Source organism: Mustelus asterias, chromosome 12 (assembly GCF_964213995.1).
Source record: "Mustelus asterias chromosome 12, sMusAst1.hap1.1, whole genome shotgun sequence".
Classification (NCBI taxonomy): domain Eukaryota; kingdom Metazoa; phylum Chordata; class Chondrichthyes; order Carcharhiniformes; family Triakidae; genus Mustelus; species Mustelus asterias.
This window is the reverse complement of record NC_135812.1, coordinates 100,771,889-100,799,171: the sequence shown is the minus strand read 5'-3', so window position 1 is coordinate 100,799,171 and position 27,283 is coordinate 100,771,889. Positions and strand designations below refer to the sequence as shown.

At 46.3% G+C, this 27,283-nt stretch overlaps 1 protein-coding gene across 2 annotated transcripts in view; it reads right to left on the bottom strand.

Moving 5' to 3' along the window:
* Positions 1–22,589, bottom strand: part of LOC144501741 (parvalbumin-like EF-hand-containing protein) — a 38,356-nt gene extending 15,767 nt beyond the window's left edge. Inside the window, exons 1-3 of one of the 2 annotated variants that reach the window (XM_078225719.1) lie at positions 22,544–22,589; positions 7,818–7,944; positions 3,039–3,174 (exon numbers count right to left, since the gene is read on the bottom strand). In XM_078225719.1, the coding sequence (XP_078081845.1) occupies positions 3,039–3,174; positions 7,818–7,926 (245 nt within the window). In that variant the 5' untranslated portion in view covers positions 7,927–7,944; positions 22,544–22,589. Of the gene's footprint in view, positions 1–3,038; positions 3,175–7,817; positions 7,945–18,084; positions 18,322–22,543 lie in introns of those variants that run through there. The other variant, XM_078225720.1, reaches the window with a different exon arrangement.
* Between the last annotated feature and the right edge of the window lie 4,694 nt (positions 22,590–27,283).

Sequence of the window (27,283 nt, the reverse complement as noted above, 5' to 3'; positions counted from 1 at the left end):
GGAAGGCACTGGAAAACCCCAGACAGGGGGAGTATTGGAAAATCCCACAGAGAGGGGCACTGAAAATCTCAAAGAGGGGGGAGCATTGGAAGACCCCAGAGAGGGGGGCACAAAGAGAACCCAGAAAGAGGGCAACAGAAGACCCTAACTGGAGTGAAGCAGCAAGACTCAGTTGCGTCCCATCCTTTTGTACTGGAATGAGAAGCTCCTTGTAAAGTTTTAGCAATAAACTACAGACAAACGATAAAGCTGGAATCAGTCAGAAAGTAAAACAAGCCACAACAGAAGAAGAAGTAAGAGTGAAGAGAAAAGAGTTGGATAAACTTCACCGAGAAGTACAGCAACTAGCAAATGAGGTAAAGGTTTGTGACCCAAATCTACAGCGGCCCGGCTCAAAGCTCAGAGAGAAAAAACAAACACAATGGAAAAAGCTGGAAGTAGCAAGAAAATTAGTTAAGCCCAGCAAGAAACACTCACCATCAAGCGGTGAAGGAACTGGAGTTGGAGCAGGAAGATGTGAATAAGAGGTACAAAGAATTGAGAAAAAAACAGGACAGCGTGGTGGCACAGTGGTTAGTTCAATTCTGGTCTCGGGTCACTGTCTGTGTGGAGTTTGCACTTTATCCCCGTGTCTGCGTGGGTTTCCTCCGGATGCTCCAGTTTCCTCCTGCAGTCCAAATATGCGCGGGTTAGGTTGATTGGCCATGCTAAAATTGACCCTAGTGTCAGGGGGATTCGCAGGGTAAAAGAGGGTTACGGGAATGGAGCCTGCGAGGGGTTATTGTCGGTGCAGGCTTGATGGGCCGAATGGCCTCCTTCTGCACTGTAGGGATTCTATGATTCTACGAAATGGTCACATGAATAGAAATGCTAAAGAGAGAAAGAACTTTATCACACAACCTAGGTTCCAGAAATAGAGTACCACGACCATTCCTTCGTAAGTGACAGACCGAGGTGGTGAATGAGCTGTCAACACTGTGTTGTGTGATAATGATGGGACCTGCATACATTGTAGAGTAAGGTGTTTGACAGAGAAAAGGATCAACAGAGGATTGGAGAGTGGTACCGTCCGCAGGGTAAAATGTGTAGTCATTGGTCAGCACACAGTCTAGGACAGAACTTAGAAAGCAGCAAATCTATATGGAAGAGTCCCATACAAGACCATATTTGGAACTGTGCATGGCTGAAGCTACTAATAGGAGTGTTCTGTTAAATACAATCCTCAAGATCTCATCATCACATAATTGCTACATCGATTTACAAACTTCTAACTTCTGTGTATGTTTATTTAGAATGTGGGTTTGAATAAATCTATTTTGAAGATTGTATAAAGTAAACTAATGGGGGAGGGATGTAGTGATTGTAGTGTCTGTCTCTTTAAGACAGTACAGTAGAAGAGGGTCACCTGGTTTGAGGGACCAATGGGAAGCGAGAGTGAGTGATCACTCCAGAGGGTGGAGTCCTCTCTTGGGCTGAATACATCTGGAAGCCATGCAGTAAATAAAGAACAAAAGAAGAAAGAACAATACAGCACAGGAACAGGCCCTTCGGCCCTCCAAGCCCGCGCCGCTCCTGGTCCAAACTAGACCATTCTTTTGTAACCCTCCATTCCCACTCCGTTCATGTGGCTATCTAGATAAGTCTTAAACGTTCCCAGTGTGTCCGCCTCCACCACCTTGCCCGGCAGCGCATTCCAGGCCCCCATCACCCTCTGAAATATGGAGCAGTTTAGGGCTGCAAATCCCTGAACATAATTTCTCATTCAATAAATACCTTCTGTTCCTAACAAAGCCTGTATTGTCTTGATGATGCTGGGACTGTCACCACATCACATTTCCACGCCCCGATTCAGATTGCTCTCCCATCAACAGCCATGCCTTCAGCTGCCTTGGCCCTAATGTCTAGAATCCCTGCCTGGAGCCACTCTGCCACTCTCTTCTTTTCAAGATGCTCCTTAAAACCTACTCCTTTCACCTGTCCATCTTCTTAAGTTGCTTGGTGTCCAATGTTGTTTGGTGACATTCTTGTGAAACACTTTGGGATGTTTGACAACATTAAAGGTGCTATATAAATGTAAGTTGTTATTGCCTATACAGCGGTTCATGTCCTCAGTAACTCATCCCCTTGGACCACCTTCCCTCCACACCATAGTCTCTCCCTCATTTAGAAATCATAGATTCTTTACAGTGCAGAAGGAGGCCATTTGACCCATTGAGCCTTCACTGGCCCACTGACAGAGTATCTTACCCAGGTCCTCTCCTCGTAACCCTGCACATTTACCATGGTTAATCCATCTAACCTACACATCTGGGGACACTAAGGGGGAATTCAGCATGGCCAATCCAACTAACCTGCACATCTTTGGACTGTGGGAGGAAACCGGAGTACCTGAAGGAAGCCCACGCAGACATGGGGGAGAATGTGCAAACTTCACATAGACAGTGACCCAAGGCTGGAATCAAACCTGGGTCCCTGGCGCTGTGAGGCAGCAGTGCTAACCACTGTGCCACCATGCCGCTCAGAAAACATTATCCATCTCTCTCTTCATCCATGCTTTTACCTCTTCTAATTTTCTCTCACTCTCTGTTGAGTGGCCTAAGATATCTTGGGGGCGGTGTGGCGGCACAGTGGTTAGCACTGCTGCCTCAAAGCGCCAGGGACCCAGGTTCAATTCTGGCCTCGGGTCACTGTCTGTGTGGAGTTTGCATGTGCTCCCTATGTCTGCGTGGGTTGCCTCCGGGTGCTCCGGTTTCCTCTCACAGTCCAAAGATGTGCGGGTTAGCTGGATTGGCCATGTTAAATGGCCCCTTAGTGTCAGGGGGATTAACAGGGTGAATGCGTGGGATTATGGGGAAAGGGCCTGGGTGGGATTGTTATCAGTGCAGGCTTGATGGGCCGAATGGCCTCCTTCTGCACGGTAGGGATTCTATGATATCTCTGAGTGCAAAGATGTGGTTCAGCAAGAAGAAAGGCTGTTGCTAAACATTCAACAATGCAAGTTTGCATTTTAGTGGCGTTAAAATAATGGGAACTCTTACTTAATTTCGTTCCATTCGATGTAACCACTTTTGTCCTTATCCAGCGTTTCAAAGGCTTTCTGAATTGATTCATCAAGCTGACCCGATTTCTTGAAGGTTTCCATGTATTCAAAGAATTTGTGATAATTGAATGGACCTGGAGAAAGGAAGACAGAGCTCGAATGAGAAGCAAGAACCGGGTATTTGGCATTGGCTGGCCTATGGTTCAGGTTGACCAGACCGAGCGATCGATTGGGTCAGGTCACAGTGGTAACGTTCTGATCATTAGCCACCCGCTTCCCCCTCCTCACTCTCCCCCTCCTCCCGCTCCCACTCCTCCCACGCACCGGCTATCCCCCACTCCATCCCAGGCAACCATTATTGCTCTGCACCCAGCAATCTGCATCCAGGGACAGAACGTTTGCTCCAATTTGGGGGTGGGGGGGGGGGGGGGGGGTGAATGTAGGCGAGTGAGCGTGTAATTTCACACTAAGATAAAAGCAAAATACCACGGATGCTGGAATCTGAAACAAAAACAGAAAATGTTGGAAAATCTCAGCAGGTCTGACAGCATCCGTGGGGACAGAACTTTCCCTCCCCACAGATGCTGTCAGGCTTGCTGAGATTTTCCAGCAGTTTCTGTTTTTGTGTGTGTAATTTCATGCCATTGGACAGCATGTCAGTTTGCCAGGGTATCATGGAACTGGAGAATCCTTACAGTGTAGAAGAGACCATTCAGCCCATTGAGTCTGCACCGACTCTGTAACAGAGTAACTCACTCAGCCCTCTCAGGGGAGAGTGACTGAACTGAGTGATAGGATCTAGCATGGGTCCGTCCTCCTGTACAGCTCTTCGAGGACCTTGTTTTGATGTAAATATTAAAAACTGCTTGACATTGGACTGTGTTTTGTCTCCTTTTTCAGATATTAATACTGAGCCCTATCCCTGTAACCCCACACATTTCCCATGGCCAATCCACCCAACCTACACATGTTGGGACACTATGGGGCAATTTAGCAGGGCCAATCCACCTAACTTGCACATCTTTAGAGTGTGGGAGGAAACCGGAGCACCCGGAGGAAACCCACGCAGACACAGGGAGAATGTGCAGTCTCCGCACAAGACAGTCATCCAAGGCTGGAATTGAACCTGTGTCCCTGGCACTGTGAGTCAGCAGTGCTAACCACTGTGCCGCCATAGCCAACTAATGAATGAGAAAAGCCAACTAAGGCCACTTATCAAAGGCCAACTGGAATTTTCCAGGGGTCTATCTCTCCTTCCAGCTTACCTGACCACAGGCCGCCCTGTGGAAAGAACAAAGAACAAAGACAAAAGAAAATTACAGCACAGGGACAGGCCCTTCGACCCTCCAAGCCTGCACCGACCATGCTGCCTGACTGAACTAAGCCTCCAAAGCCTCCACATCCTTCTGCTAGTGTGGCAACCAGAATTGAACACTATATTCCAAGTGCAGCCTAACTAAGGTTCTATAAAGCTGCAACATGACTTGCCAATTTTTAAACTCAATGCCCCGGCCGATGAAGGCAAGCATGCCGTACGCCTTCTTGACTACCTTCTCCACCTGCGTTGCCACTTTCAGTGACCTGTGTACCTGTACACCCAGATCCCTCTGCCTATCAATACTCTTAAGGGTTCTGCCATTTACTGTGTATTTCCTATCTGTATTAGACCTTCCAAAATGCATTACCTCACATTTGTCCAGATTAAACTCCATCTGCCATCTCTCCGCACAAGTCTCCAACTGATCTATCTCCTGCTGTATCCTCTGATGGTCCTCATTGCTATCTGCAAATCCACCAACCTTTGTTCTCCCTTCAAATGGTCCAGCTGATGTGGCCATTTTTAAAACCAATTTTTGAAAAGTGTTAAGAGGGCATCTCAAGATGGAGGCCCTTTCTCTCTCTCTCTCTCTCTCGCTCATTGACCAATGGCAGGCTACATCTCCTTCCTTGTTGGATTATCTCCTATTGGTCCTCCACCTTCGAGAGCCTCCCCACCATTGTTAATTGGCTAGCTAATTCATCCAATCAGCTTCCTGGCCACTAAGGGGGCAATTCAGAGATAATCGCAGCTGGGTGACTGCTCACAATGTAGCTCCGACTCAAACCTCAAAATCCTGCTCCAGGATTGCCCAATGCAGGGGGCATTGGAATGGAGTGCCTCAGAGAATGGAGCTGGGCCAAACAGAATCCTCACGTGGCTGGAATGTTTCTGAAACTGATGAAATTAAAAATGATTCTGCGGCTATCGAGCCTCCCACGTCTTTGAATGCACTCACATAACGTTAGTGCAGTTTTAGTACAATTGTGACTGTGAAGAATTAGGCCACTCGGCCCATCGAGTCTGCTCCGCCATTCAATCATGGCTGATATTTTTCTCATCCCCATTCTCCTGCCTTTTCCCCATAACCCCTTATTAATCAGGAACCTATCTATCTCTGTCTTAAAGACACTCAATGACCTGGCCTCCACAGCCTTCTGCAGCAAAGAGTTCTACGGATTCACCACCCTCTGGCTGAGGAAATTCCTCCTCATCTCTGTTTTAAAGGATCGTCCCTTTACGTTGAAGCAAAGGCCAGGATTTTCCAGACCTGGCGAGGCGTGTCCCACCATGGTGGACGTGACAGGCCATTCAAACTTTCCATTCACTTCGACAGGACTGGAGGATTCCAGCGGTGGGAGGGGCTGGAAAACCCCGGCCAAGGTTTTTGCCCTCGCTGGGCACTTCAGCAATGCCCCTGCCCTGTTTGTGAAAGCGAATTCGCTCCAACACCCTGACTGATATTTTACACCTCAACCGTACAGCATCAAAATACATTGCTGTTTGTGGGAGCTTACTGCTCACCCTCTGGCTGCCATATTTCCAACATTCCAACAGTGATTATACTTTAAAAATACTTCACTGGCTGCAATGCACTCTGGGATGACCTAAGGTCGTGAGAAGCGCTACATAAATAGAAGTTCTCTGTTCTTACTATGGGTCTAAGTTTTCTCGATTCCTCTCAGCTCAGACCTTGGCTGACACTTGCTGGCTGATCCTGGGAGGTGCAGTTTCAGGACTTTACACACAGTTCATCTCCACTCAAAGCTGAAGAAAGAATTGAAACCCAGCAGTCCAGATTTCATCGAATCATAGAATCCCAACAGTGCAGAAGAGGCCATTCAGCCCATCGGGTCTACGCCGACTCTCTGATAGAGTAGCTGGAATTCTCCTGCCGGTCCCGCGCCAGCGGGATTCTCCGGACGCCCTGGCAGCAAACCCCCATGGGTTTTCCGCCTGCTTGGGGTGACATCAGTGGAAATCCAAGATGGCGTCGGAGTGAGGCGACTTCTTGCAAGCTGTGCCCGGCATACCTTCTAATTCTATCTCACTCCAGGTTTCTCAAACTTCATTCTAACTCTTTTAAACTCTCGAACAATGCTTTAATTCAATTTCTTACATTTTGCACTCTCTCCTTTCCTTCTCTATGAACGGTATGCTTTGTCTGTAAAGTGCGCAAGAAACAATACTTTTCACTGTTTACTAATACATGTGACAATAATAAATCAAATCAAATCAAATCATTGACAGCGGTGAGACCGGAGAATCCCACCGCTAGCAAACAACGCGCCACCTCCCGCCGGCGGGAAACACGCAGCTGGAAGGCCAGAGAATCTCGCCCAGTATCTCACCCAGGCCCTCTCCCCCACCCTATCCCCACACATTTACTTTGGCGAATCCCACTAAACTACACGGGGGTGATTCTCCCGGCTCGCTGCACGGCTCCAGCAGCGCAATGGGCCCGGAGACATCGGCGGAGGTCCTTTCGCAGGCTTCCCGCTGGACACCACGACCTCCGGGAGTCTCCCAGCCCAAGATTCTGAGCGTCATCAGCTCCGTGCTGGGAATCGGTGCGGAGCTGATTTTAATATTTAAATTTACATCTGATTAGCGAGCCCGGGACTGAAGTCTCTGGGCACACTAGCGTCTCTCCCCCAACCCTGCCGGGGGCGGGGGGGGGGGGGGGGGGAGGGGGGGGTGATATCGGGGCTTGCATGTGGTGGTCCGAGAGGCTAGCGATCGGAGAGTGGGGGCATTGGAAGGGCAGCGATCGGGAGTCCGGCAAGGCGGGGCTACTACAAGCGCAGTGGCCCGCTCACCACTACGCTGCCGGCCTCTCCAGCAGGAATAGGTCCTGTTCTCTGATTTTCAGAGTGAATCCGCTGGGGCACTCTGCAGTGCTCAGAGTGTGGGAGATGCAATCTGAAAATCACGCTTAAAAAAAAAACTCGAATTGGGGAACTTACAATTTTTTTGGGATAGTCCCGGCCCACATCTTGGAACACTAAGGGGCAATTTACCATGTCCAATCCACCTACTGCACATCATAGAAATCATAGAAACCCTACAGTGCAGAAGGAGGCCATTCGGCCCATCGAGTCTGCACCGACCACAATCCCACCCAGGCCCTACCCCCACATATTTACCCGCTAATCCCTCTTAACCTACACATCTCAGGACTCTAAGGGGCAATTTTTAACCTGGCCAATCAACCTAACCCGCACATCTTTGGACTGTGGGAGGAAACCGGAGCACCCGGAGGAAACCCACGCAGACACGAGGAGAATGTGCAAACTCCACACAGACAGTGACCCGAGCCGGGAATCGAACCTGGGACCCTGGAGCTGTGAAGCAGCAGTGCTAACCACTGTGCTACCGTGCCGCCCATCCTTGGATTTCAATTGGTAACCACCAGCGACCGACAGCTACAGCAAGGCGGAGTGTGATGGATGGAGTTACCTCTGAGCCACAGTTCGCTGGGCATGAGGGAAATGTCGTGGTCTGTTAGACTGGTGCCCATGGCATGGGCGACCTGCTTCACGTGCGCGTTGAAGTTCGAAGAGGCCATCTTCTCGGATTTGACCGGCTAAAGCAGAAAACGAGACGCAGCAGTTCAGTGAAACAATAAATAAGACGAGAGACAACACAGGCATTTTAAAGCAGTAGATGACTTAATGACTTCTGGCATCTTATGCTTCATTGGAAGTAAGTGAGCAGCGCAGGGCAGTCCAGCATGTTTAACTCAACATGCATTCCCTTGATGTAAAGTGGCAATGAAAAATGATGCAACAAATCAAATAATACTTTCATGCAATTTCCCAAAGTTGTACAGTTGTGATAATTGAGCTTGCCTGCAATTATGTTTGAATTTCCACAGACTTACATTAATAAGTTACTTAAATTTATAAATTAAAAGTCAACGTTGTATTTCATCCCCCTTGCGCAATCACTCATTCCGCGATAGGATTAAAGAAAATACTGAACCAAAAATGTACGCAGATTAATTGGAATCCTGAACCACGCTGTTGGATGCAACTTGGCAGCAGGACTGAGTGCGTTCCAAAGCTCAAATCATTAAGAGGGTTTTATGCCTGGTTGAGAGACTGAATGAGAAGTGGGATTTCATGCTCAGATGAGATTCGAAGACCAGGCATATGCTTTTGTTGAAAATTTCAACTCGACTTTCACCGGAAAGGCCTGACGTGTTACCTCGTGAAGAACAAAACTCAGGGCTGAATTTACGTCACAATGTTTTGCAAAATGACACTTTGCATGAACCAAAAGATTGCAAACGTTTACATTCCTTTGAACTTGCATCCACATGAGGTGGATGGTGTAGATTAATTCAAGAGGAAACTCATGGGGGCATGAGGCTGGAAGCAATGGAAGGGTGTGCTGACAGAATTACATGAAGTAGAATGGGAGAAGGTGTGTGCAGAGCATAAACACCAGCATGGATCAGATGGATCGAATGGCCTGTTTCAGTGCTGTTCTGTACATTCTATGCAATTTGCAATAATTCCGGCAACATCAAATTTTGTTTGCTGCATTTGAAAGTCCAATCTCCCCTAAAGAAATGCTGAAAAAAGTTGGCTTTAATTGTTTAGTTGTAATCGTACTTTAGTTTTGGTCAATGGTGCAGCCTGGGGGTCACATTCGGCCCATCTGGGTTCTGAGTGCGGCCCACAAGACATTTCGTTGACTGTTACCCACACACAGGATTGCCACATTCCGCAGATTTTCCTCTGTGTAGTGCTTATCCATGATGTGGAGATGTCGGCGTTGGACTGGGGTGAACACAGTAAGAGTTTTAACAACACCAGGTTAAAGTCCAACAGGTTTATTTGGTAGCAAATGCCATTAGCTTTCGGAGCGCTGCTCCTTCGTCAGATGGAGTGGAAATCTTTTTCCACTCCATCTGACGAAGGAGCAGCGCTCCGAAAGCTAATGGCATTTGCTCCCAAATAAACCTGTTGGACTTTAACCTGATGTTGTTAAAACTCTTACTGTGCTTATCCTGCCAGTATGCCTGAAGTGATTCGCACGTAGAGTAGGGGCAAGTGAAGTGAGGTGTGTGCTGATTGCTCACAACATTAGAGCTGTGCGCTCCCTCTGTGTCCACAGTGTAAATATTTCTTTTGTTTTTATCATTTGAGGTTGATGAGAGCTCAATTAATGTATCAATGATTAAGCAGTTACCTATAACACATTATGAAATATTTGGTGTGTATTAAATGTATTTAATCTTATCCATGGGGTCACGGTTAGTGAACAAGCCTGATTTCAATCTCTGTGGCCCACTGAATTGGAGGAGGACCTCTCACACAGCCCACTCACTGGCCATGCTGCCCAGCACTGGTATAAATCTTTAAACTTAAAATACTCTTGAAGTCGCAAGCGATTGTTAAAATCTGTCGCGATTCTACAGCAGCCATTTTGTGTTTCACTAAGTGGGGTGACCCAGAGGGTGCTGGGATTTTGGCATCATTTGAACATTGTATCATTTTTTATTATGACACAAAAAGCACAATCTTCCACTGAAGTTTCAGACCATATAATTTGATTTGGTTCAGCGACAAGTCATTGAACCTTCATGGGTTGGAGTGCTCCATGTTTGGTATGGCTGAGATTTTTTTCTGTCTATTCTGCTTTCTTTTTTTTTAAATATCCTGTCACTTTTCTGAAGTTATACGATGTTCAATACGTTTAATCTGATAAAGGTCTTCTGGAACTCTTGTGATGAGTCAACTCCCAGGAGGTAAAAGCATTCGAATATACTTGATGATATACAGAGATAGATAGGTTCTTGATTGGTAATAGGATCAACAGTCATGGGGGAAAGGCAGGAGAATGGGGATGAGAAAAATATCAGCCATGATTGAATGGTGGAGCAGACTCGATGGGCCGAGTGGCCTAATTCTGCTCCTACGTCTTATGGTCTATGGTCTTATGATGGTTAAGTCTAAATCCTTGGCCGACAAGGATATATTTCTCCTCACAAATGTTGCTTCATTTTTATATAACAGTTTATAGACCATAAGACCATAAAATTTAGGAGCAGAATTAGGCCATCGGTCCATCGCGTCTGCCCTGCCATTCGATCATGGCTGATAGGTTTCTCAACCCCATTCTCCTGCCCTTTCCCCATGACCATTGATCCCCTTACCAATCAAGAAGCTATCTATCTATCTCTACACTCAATGAGTTGGCCTCCACAGATTTCTGTGGCAATGAATTCCACAGATTCACCGCCCTCTGGCTGAAGAAATTCCTTTTCACCTTAGTTCTCAAGGGTCGTCTCTTTACTCTGAGGCTGTGCCCTCGGATCCTAGTCTCTCTGACTAATGGAAACATCTTCTCCACGTCCACTCTATCCAGGCCTTTCAGTATTTTGTAAGTTTCAATGAGATCCCCCCTCATCTTTCTAAACTCCATTGAGTACAGACCCAGAGTCCTCAAACACTCCTCATATGTCAAGCCTTTCATTCCCGGGATCATTCTTGTGAGCCTCCTTGGGACCCTCTCCAAGGCCAGCACATCCTTCCTTAGACGCGGGGCCCAAAATTGCTCACAGTAATCCAGGTGGGGTCTGACCAGAGCCTTATACAGCCTCAGAAGTACATCCCTGTATTCTAGTCTTCTCGAAATGAATGCTAACCCTGCTTAACCCTGTGCATTACATAAAATCATGCACAGTCAGATAAAAATTAATATTAAACATTACAACATGAAAAGCATGAGCAGCTGTGGGCCATAGGGCACTGTGAGACCCCTTCACCATTCAAAAGGAACATGCGGGAATATCTACATCAACACCACTTTCCAACCAGCCTCCCATCCATTGACTCTGTCTACACTTCCCGCTGTCTTGGCAAAACAGCCAGCATAATTAAGGACCCCGCGCACCCCGGACATTCTTACACTTTCTTCCATCGGGAAAAAGTCTGAGGTCACGTACTAACCGACTCAAGAACAGCTTCTTCCCTGCTACTGTCAGACTTTTGAATGGACCTACCTTGCATTAAGTTGATCTTTCTCTACACCCTAGCTATGACTGTGATGCTACATTCTACACTCTCTCCTTTCCTTCTCTATGAATGGTATGCTTTGTCTGTATAGCGCGCAAGAGTCAATACTTTTCACTGTATGTTAATACATTTGACAATAATAAATCAAATGAAATCAAATACCCTCCTCCCACTGTCTCTGATTCCCTCAAATATGTTTCAGTTTCAGTCTTGGCTGAGCATCTCCAGCCCTCTGGGGCAGAGAATTCCAAAGATTCACAACCCTCTGAGTAAAGAAATTTCTCCCCATCTCACTTGTGAAGGTTTGACCCCTTACCCTGAGATTATGAAAGGTTCTATACTCCCCAGGGAGGGGAAATGATCTCAGAATCTATCCTGTCGCACCCTTTGGTACATTTCAGTGCGATCTACCTCTTATTCTTCAAAACTTCAAAGAAAGCAAGCCCATTTGATTCAAACTCACTCTCTTATCCCAGAAAGTAATCGTGTAAACATCTGCTCCGCCACTTCTAAGGCAAGGATTTCCTTCCTTAAGGAAGGCGACTGTGATTGGGTACTAGGTGCAGCTCACTGTAACTCTGCATAATATAAAAACCAACTTTGATCTAATAATAATGTTTTTAGCTCTTTCACTCAATATGCTTCAAACTTAAGAAAATAATAATGTTCCCTTATGATCTTTTGAAGCAACTGATGAACTGTTCCATCAAAATGTGTGCAGCTGTTACAAAGATGAGACTGCTATGTTGCATCCTTTTTTTTCATTCATTGGTGAGACATGGGCGTCGCTGGCTGGCCAGCATTTATTGCCCATCCCTAGTTGCCCTTGAGAAGGTGGTGGTGAGCTGCCTTCTTGAATCGCTGCAGTCCATGTTCTGTGGGTTGACCCACAATGCCGTTAGGAAGGGAATTCCAGGATCTTCCAAAGATGTGCAGGGTAGGTGACTGGCCATGATAAATGCAAGGGGTTATGGAGATTGGTGTGGGCCTTGGTAAGGTGATCTTTCGGAGAGTTTAAGTTTATTTATTAGTGTCACAAGTAGGCTTGCATTAACACCGCAGTGAAGTTACTGTGAAAATCCCCTAGTCGTTACACTCCGGCGCCCTGTTTGGGTACACTGAGGGAGAATTTAGCACGGCCAATGCACCTATCCAACACGTCTTTCAGACTTTGGGAGGAAACCGGAGCACCCGGAGGAAACCCATGCAGACACGGGGAGAACGTGCAGACTCCGCACAGACAGTGACCTAAGGCTGGGAATTCAACCCAGGTCCCCGGCATTGTGAGGCAGCAGTGCTAGCCACTGTGCCACCGTGCTGCCCCGTGGTGCATATTCAATGGGCCGAATGGTTTCCTTCTGCCCTGTAGGGATTCTATGGATCAGTTTACTTTCAATCATCAAGGTGATGGAAGGTATCATCCAGAATGCCATCAAGCAGCATTTACTCAGCAATAACCTACTCATTGATGCTCGGTTTAAGTTTTACAACTCCAGACTGTGGTAAACCACTGTCGTGCCTTCGGCACGGTTGAGCTGTATATATTATTGCCACTACTGTTCGTATATGAGACACTCCCTGACACCTTTAATTCGGCTGCACCTTTAACTGGAGGCTCCGCCCTCAGGGTATAAAGGCTGCAGCCCTCCCCCTCCGGCCTCAGTCGGGAGATCCTCATGCCCAGTATTGTTCTGTTTATTGTCTGTTCCACATCGTTCCTTTTTAGCGAATAAAAGCCTTCTGTTCCTGGCAACATCAGCCTTGTCTATTTATCAGACGCGCCTCACAGACCACATTACAACCTTGATCCAATATGGATAAGAATTGAATTCCAGAGGGGAGCTCAGAGTGACTGACCTTGACAGCAAGGCAACATTTGACCAATTGTGACAATAAGGAGTTCTTGCAAACTTAAGTTTATTAAAGTCTATTTAATTCTTAGTCACAAGTAGGCTTACATTAACACTGCAATGAAGTTACTGTGAAGATCCCCGAGAAGTCAAAGGGATTGGGGATATCTCTCCATTGGTTGGACTCATATCAGAGGCTGGGAATTCTGCACTAAGTAACTCACCCCCTAACTCCCCAAAACCTGTCCACCATGTCCAGGTTACAAGTCAGGTGTGTGATAGAACACTCTCCACTTGCCAGGATGAATACAGCTCCAACAACACTCTAAAAACTTGACATCATCCAGAACAAAGCAGCCCACTTATCCAACATCACTTCAACCAGCTTAAACATTCATTCCCTTAACCACTAGTACACAGTGGCAGCAGTGTGTCCCATCTACAAGACGCACTGTAGCAACTTGCCAAAGTTCCTTGGATGGCACGGTGACACAATGGTTAGCACTGCTGCCTCACAGCACCAGGGACCGGGGTTCGATTCCAGCCTCGGGTCACTGTATGGAGTTTGCACGTTCTCCCTGTGTCTGTGTGGGTTTGCTTCGGTTTCCTCCCACAGCCCAAAGATGTGTGGGCTAGGTGGATTGGCCATGCTAAATTGCCCCTTAGTGTCAGAGGGACTAGCTAGGGTAAATGCATAGGATTATGGGGATAGGGCCTGGGTGGGATTGTGGTTGGTGCAGACTCGATGGACCGAATGGCCTCCTTCTGTACTGTAGGGATTCTATGATTCTGACACTTTCCAAATCTATGACTCAACCACCCAGAAGGACAAGGGCAGCAGATGGATAGAAACATCACCACCTGCAGGTTCCACTTGAAGCCAACCACCTCCCCTGACTTGGAAATGTACCACTGTTTCTTCACTGGCACTGGGTGAAAAGTGCGGAGTTCTCTTCCAATGGGAACTGTGGGTGTAGCTACACCATAGGGACTGCAGTGGTTCAAAATGATATCTCACCACCTCCTTCTCCAGCCTTGCTAATGATGTTCACGTCCCAAGAATGAATATTGAAAAATTGGGTTGAGGCAGGTGTGGACAGGGTGACTAACTGTCCCAGATTTTCCAGTACTATCCTCTAACGTACCCTTTCACCCCATATCCCTGGTCAATCCTTCGAGGGACCCATTTTGTCCCATATTCCACTGGAGGCCATTTTCTTGCACACATGTCAGGCACAGAAGGTTCATGGCTTGTGTTCAGGGTGTCTTGTTGGTTTCCATTTTTTCAATCTTGTGGCGGGGGGGGGGCAGCTGGTAATGCAGATGCGGACCTCCGCTGTCACAACTTTGCCCGCACCTGCATGGGCAAAGTGCCCCTTATTTTCTTTCACCCAGACTTGGTCACTCTAGGTGTGGAGGTGGCAATCTTATGGAGGTGTAAGTACGGGTTCCGTGTGAAGGGGAAGATATACGGTTTGAAGCTCAGCTCTGGGGCAAGTGGCTTGCTGAGTTTGCAGACAGTTCACCTGAGATTATGGCCAGAGAATGGGATAGAACTGGTGACAAAACAAGAGTTCTGAGTGAAAATTATAATTGTTTCACAAATGTTCAACAGTTCTGTTATCTGCCATATCTTTTAACATAAATTGGAGAGCATGGAAAGGCTCTTTGGTCCATCATTGTCTCTACTATCTAATTGAAAGATTTACCCAATTAGTGCCACACCCTTGCTCTTACTGCACAGTCCTGCAAATTGTTCCTTATATTTTTATTTATCTATATATACCATTCCAAATATTCAGGGTGGTACAGATGGCACAGTGGTTAGCACTGCTGCCTCACAGCGCCAGGGACCCGGGTTTGATTCCCAGCTTGGGTCACTGTCTGTGTGGAGTTTGCACATTCTCCCCGTGTCTGCATGGGTTTCCTCCACAATCCAAACACGTGCAGGTTAGGTGAATTGGCCATGCTAAATTCTCCCTCAGTGTACCCGAACAGGTGTTGGAGTGTTGCGACAAGGGGATTTTCACAGTAACTTCATTGCACTGTTAATGTAAGCCTACTTGTGACTAATAAATAAACTTTGCTTTAACTCTCTTTGGTAGTATAGAATTTGAGGATTGCTGAAAAAAGAGACAATCAAAGTTTTTTGTCTTGCACTCATCAGGACACTTCACAAGAATAACAGAACAAGGGGAAAACAACAATCGACACTGCCCGAGAAGAGAATTTCAATTGACTGGCAAGCAGACTCTGATTGGTGAAGGCATTGTCATGGAGAATGCACCAGTTGATGGTGATTGACAGATAACTGCCAAGCATTGTTTGAAATTTAAATCAAGCAGCTTGACCCTGATTTCTCAAGGCATTGCCTTGAGGAATGAATCAGCGAATGGCTGTCATTTATTTGGTTTGGCTGAAACAGGCATAATGTGTATACATGTTCTTTGGGCGGGATTTTCCGGCCACACTCACCCCAAAACTGGAAAATCCCACCCGAGGTCAATGGACCTATGCATAGTCCACACATCCCGCCGCCCACCCCCCTGCCCCGCCACGATTCCTGTGGCGGGCAGGACAGGAAAATTAAAGTCCTGGGGCCGATTCTCCCAATCTGCTGTGCTGCTCAAGCTGGTAGGCATCAGTGGAAGTCGATTCGCGGGCTTCCCGCTGGGCACTACGGCGTCCGCGTGTCTCCGTGGCAACGATTTCCAAAGTAATCAGCTTCGGGCCAGAAATCCATACAATTAGCAGGTCCGGGAAGGCTTGGCACAGTGGTTAGCACTGCTGCCTCACAGCGCCAGGGACCAGGGTTTGATTCCAGCCTCAGGTCACTGTCTGTGTGGAGTTTGCATGTTCTCCCCGTGTCTGCGTGGGTTTCCTCCGGGTGCTCCGGTTTCCTCCCATACTCCAAAGGTGTGCGGGTTAGGTGCATTGGTCATGCTAAATTGTCCCTTAGTGCTCCAAGATGCGTAGGTTAGGAGGATTCGTGGGAGAAATGTGTGGGGTCACGGGGATCGGGCAGGGGGTAAGCCTGGGTATGATGTTGAGTCGGAGAGTCAGTGCAGACTCGACGGGTCGAATGGCCTCCTTCTGCACTGTAAGGATTCTACTATAATGATCCTAAGACTGAAGTCTCCGAGCCCACTAGTGTCTCCCCCCGTCGGGAGTGGTTCCCTCCAGTGGGGTTTACAACTGCTCCCCGCTAACAGGGAACAGGTGGCCCGACCCTGCTGGCGTGAAGAGAGGTCAGGTGTGCGTGGGTGCCCTTTGGGCAGTTCCAACCTGGCAGTGCCAGCCTGGCACCCTGGCACTGCCCAAGAGGCAAACTGGCAAGGCCCAAGGGGCACCTTGGCACTGCCCACTGGACATCAACCGGTGCCAAGGGGGTGGGGCCAGAGGGGGCAGGGCCTATTGGGGCGGGGCCTCTGGGAAGAAAATTGATGGGGGTGGGGGGACCTGCTTCCACTCTGCAATTGGGATCGATGACAGAGGGAGGGGGGACAGCGATCGGGGCTGGCCATCCGGGTGGTGAGGGGGTCGGGGCTTCCGGGGGACCGGGACTGCTGGAGGGGTGAGGGGGTCAGGATTGTCAGGGGGGAATCGGGAGATCGGGGCTGGCTGGGTGGGCGGTTGGGGAGAGACATCGGGGCTTGCCTGGAGAGCTCTGGGAGGCCTGCGATCGGGGTGGCGGGGGGGGGGAGTCAGAAGGTTGGCAATGGGGGGTTGCGGGGCTGGCCAGCGATTGGGGACTTAGAATTTTTTTGGGAGAATCCCAGCCTTTATGCCTGCAAAGAACACGGCCCTGTGCTCTAACATATGTAGCTTGTTGTTTTTTCCTTGGGATTCTTGCAAAGTGTTTTTTTAAAAATTCATTCGTGGGACATGGGTGTCGCTGGCTGGCCAGCATTTATTGCCCATCCCTAGTTGCCTTTCAGAAGGTGGTGATGAGCTGCCTTCTTGAAACGCTGCAGTCCACATGCTGTGGGTTGAGTGATTCATACAACTGAGTAGCTTGCTAGGCCATTTCAGAGGGCAGTTGAGAGTCAGTCACATTGCTGTGGCTCTGGAGTCACGTGTCGGCCAGGCCGGGTAAGGACGGCAGATTTCCTTCCCCAAAGGGCAGTAGTGAACAAGATGGGTTTTTCTGACAATCGACAATGGTTTCATGGTCATCAGTAGATTCTTAATACCAGATTTTTAAAATTGAATTCAAATTCCATCATCGCGGCGGGATTCAAACCTGGGTCCCCAGAACATAACTCAGTTTCTGGATTAATAAAAAAAAGTTTTAAAGAAAGTTTTTTAAAAGTTTATTTATTCGTTACAAGTCGGCTTACATTCACACTGCAAGTTACTGTGAAAACCCCCTAGTCGCCGCACTCTGGCGCCTGTTTGGGCACACTGAGAGAGAATTCAGCATGGCCAATGCACCCTAACCAGCACGTCTTTGGACTGTGGGAGGAAACCGGAGCACCCGGAGGAAACCCACGCAGACACGGGGAGAACGAGCAAACTCCAGAGAGACAGTGACCCAAGCAGGTCCCTGGCGCTGTGAGGCAGCAGTGCTAATCACTGTGCCACCCTGCCGCCCATAGTCTAGTGATAATACCACTAGGCCATCGCCTGAAGAGTGCAAGGCAAAAAACTTCAACATTTCTCTTTTTTTTCAAGCAATACTCAATTCGCATTAGTGTTGAAAGTTAGCGGTGAATCTGCTTCCGCGAGATCACTTGCTGCATAAAGAGACTAAATAAGAATTTTTAAAACTCAGCAGAAATCACAGTACGATTCTTTTAATATCATCTCTGTTCAAACAGCAGACTCGCCACTGAAATCGACACTAACCTGAAGCAGAAATGATCATATCGTTTATGTGAGGTGTTGTTGCGAAACGACATGAATAGAGCCATCGGGAATGTTCTAATTAAATAATAACATCAAGCGCCTGTTTATTGTTCGTCACGACTCAAGTGTTGACTCAAATTTCACGTAAATTGGGCGTACATGCCGCATTAAGTCACACGAATACACCATTGCAAGAAGTATGTTTTGCCATAAAGCGTTGAGTGTGCTCTTGAACGTGCTACTGGGACGGGCTGTGCTACTGTATAGCCACAGAGTCCAGAGTGTTTAGCAATCACTGGCTGCTGGCTGTTCAGTGTGGAGGTCGCAATGCTGCCTTTCCTTTCTCTTCATTTAGGCACATTGAGACACAGGCTGAGATTCTGAAAGGCCGTATATGTACGTGGAAGTCATCCTTTTCTATCTCTTTTTTCTTCTTTCTTTCCAAATCTGCACGTTTTGTCTTTTTGTGCAGTAGTAATATTTATACGTTGCGCATATATTTAAATTCTAGCCTCAGGAGACAACACATTGCTGATAAAAATATCTACCTGACAGCGTTGCCAAGACTAGATCCTTGATTAATTTTTACACAAGAAAGGCAGAAGGTTTTGACTAAAAATCCACCAGAAGAAGGTTTCTCTGTGTAAATTTTAGAGACAGAACGACACCACGGAGGCTTTAGCAATTAAAAATCCCATTATCTGTCACTCACTCGGCTGCACAAACTGGATAGGTCTCCAAATGTGTTTTAATTTCCAATCTTGCTGCATTGCTCTGAAGATGTTCAACACAGAACATGCACATCATTATCTGGGAATTGACCATGGTGAATGACACAGGGACTAAATATTCCATTTTCAAGTTTGCTGACAACACCACCGTAGTGGGTCGAGCCTCAGACAATGACGAGACAGAGTACAGGAATGAGAGAGAATCTGGTGAACTGGTGCGGCAACAATAGTCTCTCCCTCGATGTCAACAAAACGAAGGAGATTGTCATCGACTTCAGGAAGCGTAAAGGAGAACATGCCCCTGTCTTCATCAACGGGGACGAAGTAGAAATGGTTGAGAGCTTCAAGTTTTTAGATGTCCAGATCACCAACAACCTGTCCTGGTCCCCCCATGCCGGCACTATAGTTAAGAAAGCCCCACCAATGCCTCTACTTTCTCAGAAGACTAAGGACATTTGGCATGTCAGCTATAACTTTCACCAACCTTTACAGATGCCCCATAGAAAGCATTCTTTCTGGTTGTATCACAGCTTGGTATGGCTCCTGCTCTGCCCAAGACCGCAAGGAACTACAAAAGGTCGTGAATGTAGTCCAACCCATCATGCAAACCAGCCTCCCATCCATTGACTCTGTCTACACTTCCCGCTGCTTCGGCAAAGCAGCCAGCATAATTAAAGACCCCACGCACCCCGGACAATCTCTCTTCCACCTTCTTCCATTAGGAAAAAGATACAAAAGTCTGAGATCACGTACCAGCTGACTCAAGAACAGCTTCTTCCCTGCTGCTGTCAGACTTTTGAATGGACTTACCTTGCATTAAGTTGACCTTTCTCTACACCCTAGCTATGACTGTAACACTACATTCTGCATTCTCTCGTTTCCTTCTCTATGAACGGTATGTTTTGTCTGTATAGCGTGCAAGAAACAATACTTTTCACTGTATGTTAATACATGTGACAATAATAAATCAAATCAAATATGCCTGCCCAGGTCTGCGGCCAGAGATGGAAATCCAGTGCTGGAGTTGCAAAAGTATGTGTGGGAATGCAGCAGATACCTGGGAACACCACAACTTGCAGGTTCTCCTCCAAGCAACTCACCATCTTGACTTGGAAATATGATGCTGTTCTTTCGCAGTCGCTGGGTCAAAATCCTGAAATTCCCTCCCTAACGGCATTGTGGGTCAACCCACAGCACGTGGACTGCAGCGATTCAAGAAGGCAGCTCCTCACCACCTTCTCAAGGACAACTAAGGATGGGCAATAAATGCTGGCCAGCCAGCGACACCCATCTTAGAATCTTAGAAACCCTACAGCACAGAAAGAAGCCATTCGGCCCATCGAGTCTGCACCGACCACAATCCCACCCAGGCCCTACCCCCATATCCCTACATATTTGCCCACTAATCCCTCTAACCTACGCATCCCAGGACACTAGGGGCAATTTTAGCATGGCCAATCAACCTGACCCGCACATCTTTGGACTGTGGGAGGAAACCGGAGCACCCGGAGGAAAAACCCATGCAGACACGAGGAGAATGTGCAAACTCCACACAGACAGTGACCCAAGCCGGGAATCAAACCCAGGTCCCTGAATGAATAAACTTTTTTCTGTTGACTCCAACGAGCAGCTCATTGCTTTGAGAAAAGATTGAATAAGCTGTGATTTCTTTTTTTTGGCACAGGGGGTAGATTTAATTGTGGCCCCTGAACCTCTAAGGGGCCACAGTAGAGTGGATAGAAAGGATTTAATTCTCATGATGTGGAGATGCCGGGGTTGGAGTGGGGTGGGCTCACTAAGAAGTCTCACAACACCAGGTTAAATAAAGTCCAACCAAATAAACCTGTTGGACTTGAACCCGGTGTTGTGAGACTTCTTACTGTGCTTAATTCTCATAGCAGAGAGATCAATAACCGAAGCATAGATTTAAATTAATTGACGGAAAGGATTTGAGGAGACATTGTTCAGCCAGAGGGAGGCAAGGGCCTCGAACACACTGTCTGAAAGATAGACGCAAAGGCACTTAACGCATTTAAAAAGTACCTGAAGTGCCATAACCTCCGGACCAAGAGCTAGAAAGTTTGCTCAGACTGGATATCTCTGTTGATCGGAGCAATCCATCATGCAAACCAAATCCATTGACTCTGTCAACACTTCCCACTGCCTCGGCAAAGCAGCCAGCATAATTAAGGACCTCATGCACCCTGGACATTCTCTCTTCCACCTTCTTCCATCGGGAAAAACATACAAAAGTCTGAGGTCACGTACCAACCGATTCAAGAACGGTTTCCTCCCTGTTGCTGTCAGACTTTTGAATGGACCTACCTTGCATTAAGTTGATCTTTCTCTACACCCTAGCTATGACTTTACACTACATTCTGCACCCCTCTCATTTCCTTCTCTATGAACGGTATGCTTTGTCTGTACAGCGCGCAAGGAACAATACTTTTCACTGTACACCAATACATGTGACAATAATAAATCAAATCAAATCAAACGTAATGGGTCAAATGTGTGTGCTGCACAGTTCTGCGATTGAAACTCAAGGGGAGCTGGAATTTATTGAAATTAAACACAAGAGGACAATTTTAACCCAGCCCTGGCCAGGTGCCATCGAGGGAAATGCTGATTTTATGCCTGAGCTAGCCACTGGAGTCAACAGAGAGCAGCACCCTGACACATCCCCACTGGATAATTAGGCTAACATGAACCCTCACCCGGCCCCAACAGAAGTGAAGTATGAACACCATCCAGAAACGGTGATTAAAAAGCCAGAAAACTCTAGAATAAAATGATATCCGCTTGCATATGGCAGCCAGGAGATCTTGTAACTGAAGCTACACTGCAGTCACCTATTTTAGGACTGGTTTACCTCTTCACTGGATCACCACGGAGTGCAGCTGCTGGTGTTTCCTTAGGTTGCACTCCTGGGAGAGTTAAGTTTATCAAAATCTACTTGCTTATTCAAAACACATGATAGAGCGGCAGGCAAAACAAAATACTTAAACGCTCCCAAAAGAATAACCACTTAAGCACTGCGGAAGAATTCGACAATTAAGTTTCTGCTTATGACGGTGTCTTTCACTCTCCGGTTTCATGTTGCAATATTTTAAAATCAGAAGCAATGTGCAACATTTTAATTGATTTTGTTTATACGATTTAAGCAAAATAGAAAAGGAGGCTTAGCATCACATTTATTCCACAATATCTCCCTCCCACAATTCGAATTCTACCTTAGACTGAGACAAAGTCCATTTATCCATTTATTCAGCTGCTGTTTTAACTGTAGACTGATTATGAAGAAGGTAAATATATAAGTCCAGCATGAAGTGAACACATTAGCGGATAAACCAAATTGCAAAAACACACGTGACGTAAAAATAATAAGTTAATAAGCCCTGAAGTTGAACGCAGATATTTTTAGCACGCTGGCTAACTCGCTAATATTTATTTTCCTTATTTTGTTGCGGTTGTTAACACAATTTAAAATAACTGGGATACTGGCTGGGTCAAAGCAGGAATTAACGCAAATGCTTTAACAGGTTCCCTTAAAATAACAGAGGAGATTAAATTTATACATTGGGTCAAAATCTGCTTTTGGAGGAAGCTAATGATTCAGATACAGTTTCCAGAACATTAAAAACAAACTTCTCATGTGAGTTACTTTGCAAACAGAACTAGATAGTCTATCCAGATTGTGTAAATATAAGCTTTAACAGTAAGCTTACCACTGATAAGTGCTCCTTAATTCTTGAATCCAGACTCTCCCCACTATCTAATGGTTTGTCTGTTGTTCTTTGGGTTTATATATCATTTTGTCCGGCTATTTAAAGCAAACCTTATGTCAGATGTGGACTTGCTTTATTCTTCTGAGAATTATCAAGTGTTTCTAATTTGTCAAGCCTGTGTTTCACGTACTGTCAGTTTCAAAACATATTAAACCCAGCCCTTCCTTTATCTACCGCTTTTATTTTAAACATTTTCACGCAAGAATTTTAATGTCCTGGCAACTGAACAGACTATGTGGCCAAGGTTGCCATCCCTTTATCCTGGGGGAGGTGTGTTGCTTAGTGAGCAGCCTTGTGTTATAAAGCTGACACAATTTGCTGAGAGGCAGGTGGGTGCAGTGACACTGAGGCTAAGGCCAAAACTCTACCACCTCATCTGCCCTGGAACTGGAGCGGGCGGGGTTCCCAGAGGGGCAATCTCCATTGGCCTCGGGTGGGATTTTACAATCTCGCCCGAGTGAGGCCGTAAATTCCCACCCTACGTCTCCGCTAGAAAGAGTGCAGAAAAGATTTACTAGGATGCTCCCGGGACTTGATTGTTTGAGTTATTAGGAGAGGCTGGATAGACTGGGACTTTTTTCTCAGGAGTGTAGAAGGCTGAGGGGTGATTGTAAAGAGGTCCATAAAATAATCAGGAGCACAGATAGTCAATATCTTTTCCCAAAGGTAGGGGAGTCTAAAACTAGAGGGCATAGGTTTAAGGTGAGAGGGGAAAGGTACAGAAGATTCCAGAGGGGCAGTTTTTTCACACAGAGGGTGATGAGTGTCTGGAACAAGCTGCCAGAGGCAGTAGTGGAGGCGGGTACAATTTTGTCTTTTAAAAAGCATTTAAACAGTTACATGGGTAAGATGGCTATAGAGGGATATTTTGGCCAAATGCGGGCAATTGGGACTAGTTTCAGGGTTTTAAAAAAAAAGGGCGGCATGGACAAAGGGCCGAAGGGCCTCTTTCCATGCTGTAAATCTCTATGACTATGATATAGCTCCTCCTCTTTAATGCTGGGTACATGGCCCAGATTATCTTCTTTATCCAAGCATTAAAAACCATTCCAGGAAGTCAAATAGACAAAAGGCTTAGAAACATAGAAACTAGAAGCAGGAGGAGGCCATTAGACCCTTCGAGCCTGCTCCGCCATTCATTTTGATCATGGCTGACCATCGAATTAAATATCCTGATTCCCCCCCCCGACTTCTCCCCATTTCCCTTGGTCTCTCTCGACCCAAGAGCTGTAGCTTCATGCCAGCTTGGAATTACATCTCAGCCAATCCAAACCTACAGTAGTGTGAGGTGGTCCCTTGAGAATAGTATGGTTTTAACGTGGTTGGCTGTCAGACTGGAATCTGCCATGAATGTTTTTATTCACTCTCAGGATGAAGGCGTCACTGGCTGGGCCAGCATTTGTTGCCCATCCCTAACAACAAATGTTCTATAAATGCGTGGACTCCACACACCTGAGGAAGGGGCAACGCTCCAAAAGCTCATGATTCCATATAAACCTGTTGGACTTTAACCTGGTGTTGTGAGACTTCTTACTGTGCCCACCCCGGTCCAACGCCGGCATCTCCACATCATGGCTTCCACAGTCAGAGAGAGAGTTTAGAGATATTCCTACAAAAGATGGCTATTTTCCTTTTTGCAGGGGCACTGCTTTTGTTAATGTATTGCACACCTTGAGTGCGGGAAAGCATCCAGCTGTTAACCCTCGCAGCACACATGCAGTCAAATATAGATGTTGCAATTATTACAAGATTTCAGTTTACTGGTCGGTTGCTCGTAAAGTTGCCTTCTGAACCGAATAATAGACTTGTTGTAAGAGAGGGAGAGGGCCCAGCTTCCAGCCTGTTTCCACTGCGGAGAGATTTCTTCCCATCTCTCTCTCTGCAGAGGTTGCAGCCTAGGCTGAAATACTTCACCCCTTGTGTATTTCGTGAGGGGTTTTGGGTGGGTCTGTCTGTGGCAACCATTGTTTCAATATCCAGCATTTTGCATTTTAATGTCTGTTCCTCCGACAGTGGTGAGTTTCAATAGGTGTCTGAACTATTGTAAATATCTCTCTCTTCACACTCCCGCGAGAGTGGTTTGTTTTTCACCTTCACCTTGGGGGGCGGCCTTGTGTTTTTAAATCATTTCTCCCTATTTTCTCTCCTTCCCTTTTTAATTAGTGGGGTTACATTTGCCACCGCCAATCTGTAGGAACTCCACCAGTGTCTATAGAATTTCAGAAGATGACCACCAATACCTCCAATATTTCCACAGCCACTTCGTTTAATACTCTGAGATGTAGATCAGCCTTTAACCCCATTAATTTCCCAAGCACCAAGTACTTACCAATACTGATTTCCTTCAATCCTAACCTCCCGCTAGACCTTTGGTTCCCTAACATTTCTGGGAGGTTATTTATGACCTCTTTTGTGACGACAGGACCAAAGTGAATGTTCAATTCTTCTGCCATTTCTTTGTTCCCAGTTGAATCATTTCTAATTGCAAAAACGCTGAAAAATCATATTTCAAAAACAAAGGGGCATAGCCACGTGACAATATATTATACATGTTTATAATAATGATTCACTACATATGATTATAATAGTGGAGTATAAAATAGGGAAGTCTTGTTAAAACTATACAAGGCACTTGTTAGACTACCTGGAGTACTGTGACAGATTTGGTCCACTTATCTAAAGAAAGATATACTGGCATCAGAGGCAGTCCAAAGAAGGTTCACTAGATTGATCCCGGGTATGGAGGGATTTTCTTATGACAGCTTGAGTAAATTTGGCTTGTACTCACTGGAGTTTAGAAGAATGAGAGACATGTAAGGTTTTCAGAAGGGTTGATGTTGAGAGGTTGCTTCCTCTTAATCTAAAGGAAGTCATGACAGCGGAGCTCACACCCATGATATGCTCCTCCTGTGCTATGTGGGAAGTCATGGAGACTTCCAGTGTCCCTGGTGACCATGTATGCAGGAAATGTGTCCAATTGCAGCTACTGGCTAACCGCATTTCAGAGCTGCAGCGACGGGTGGACTCACTGGAGATTACGTGATGGTCTTTGGGACCAATATGTTCAGGAACCAACCAGAGAATATGTCTTATGGTCTTATGGACACTGGTGCAGTTCTGACAGATTGGAGGGTGGCAAATGTAACCCCACTAATTAAAAAGGGAAGGAGAGAAAATAGGGAGAATTACAGATCAGTTAGCCTGACATCAGTGGTGGGGAAGATAATAGAGTCTATCATAAAAGACGTGATAACAGAACTTTTGGAGCACATTAGCAGGATTGGACAAAATTAGCATGTGTTTATGAAAGACAAATCATGCTTAACAAATCTACTGGAATTTTCTGAGCATGCAACTAGTAGATTAGATAAGAGAGAACCAGCGTTGTATTTGGACTTGCAGAAGGTTTTTGATAAGATTCCTCATAAGAGGTTAATGGGCAAAATTAAAGCACATGTGATCGGGGCTAATGTATTGACATGGAATGGTGAATTGGTGTGTGGGAATAAACGTGTTTTCTTTCCCCAAGTGGCAGGCAATGACTAGTGAGCTACTCAGGGATCAATGCTTTGTTCCCAGCTATTCACAACATATTAAAATAACCTGACTGAGGGAACCAAATGTAATGTTTCTAGGCTTGCTGATGACCACAAAACTGGACGGAATTGTGAGTTGTGAGGTGGATGCCAGGAGGCTTCAAGGTGATTTAGACAAGTTGGGTGATTGGGCAGATGCAGTGCAATGTGGCTAAGTGTGAAGTTATACAGTTGGTGTGAAAAACAGAAAGGAAGAGTGTTATTTAAATTGGGATATGTATGGAATGGAAGTGTGGACGTAACGAGGGATCTGGGTGCCCTTGTACGCCAGTCGATGAAAATGGAGAAAAGCAAATTACTGCGGATGCTGGAATCTGAAACCAAAAGTGAAAACGCTGGAAAATCTCAGCAGGTCTGGCAGCATCTACAAGGAGAGAAAAGAGCTGACGTCTTGTGTCCAGGTGACCCTTTGTCAAATGGAGAGGAAGGTGCAGCAAGAAATTAGGAAGGCAAATGGCCTTCATTGCAAGAGGATTTGAGCTAAGAAGTAGGGGTATCTTACAACGGTTATACAGGGCCTTGGTGAGACCACACCTGGAACATTGAGTGCAGTTTTGGTCTCCCTATCTAAGAAAGGATATACTTGCCATAGAGGGAGTGCAGCAGAGGTTTATTAGCTTGATACCGAGATTGGTAGGACTGTCTCGTGAGGAGAGATTGGTTTGACTAGGCTTGTATTCACTAGAGTAAACAAGGATGAAAGGAGACCTGATTGAAACATAAAATTCTAACAGGGCTGGACAGATTGGATGGAGGAAGATGCTTTCCCTGGTTGGGAAATCTAGATGTGGAGATGCCGGCGTTGGACTGGGGTAAACACAGTAAGAAGTTTAACAACACCAGGTTAAAGTCCAACGTGTGGCTTTTGCTACCAAATAAACCTGTTGGACTTTAACCTGGTGTTGTTAAACTTCTTACTGGGAAATCTAGAACCAGAGGGCACAGTCTCAGGATACGGCGTCAACTATCTGGGACTGAGATGAGGAAAAATTGCTTCACTCAAGGGGTAGTGAACCTGTGGAATTCTCTCCTACAGAAGATTGTGGAGGCCAAATCACTGAATGTATTCAAGAAAGAGATTGAT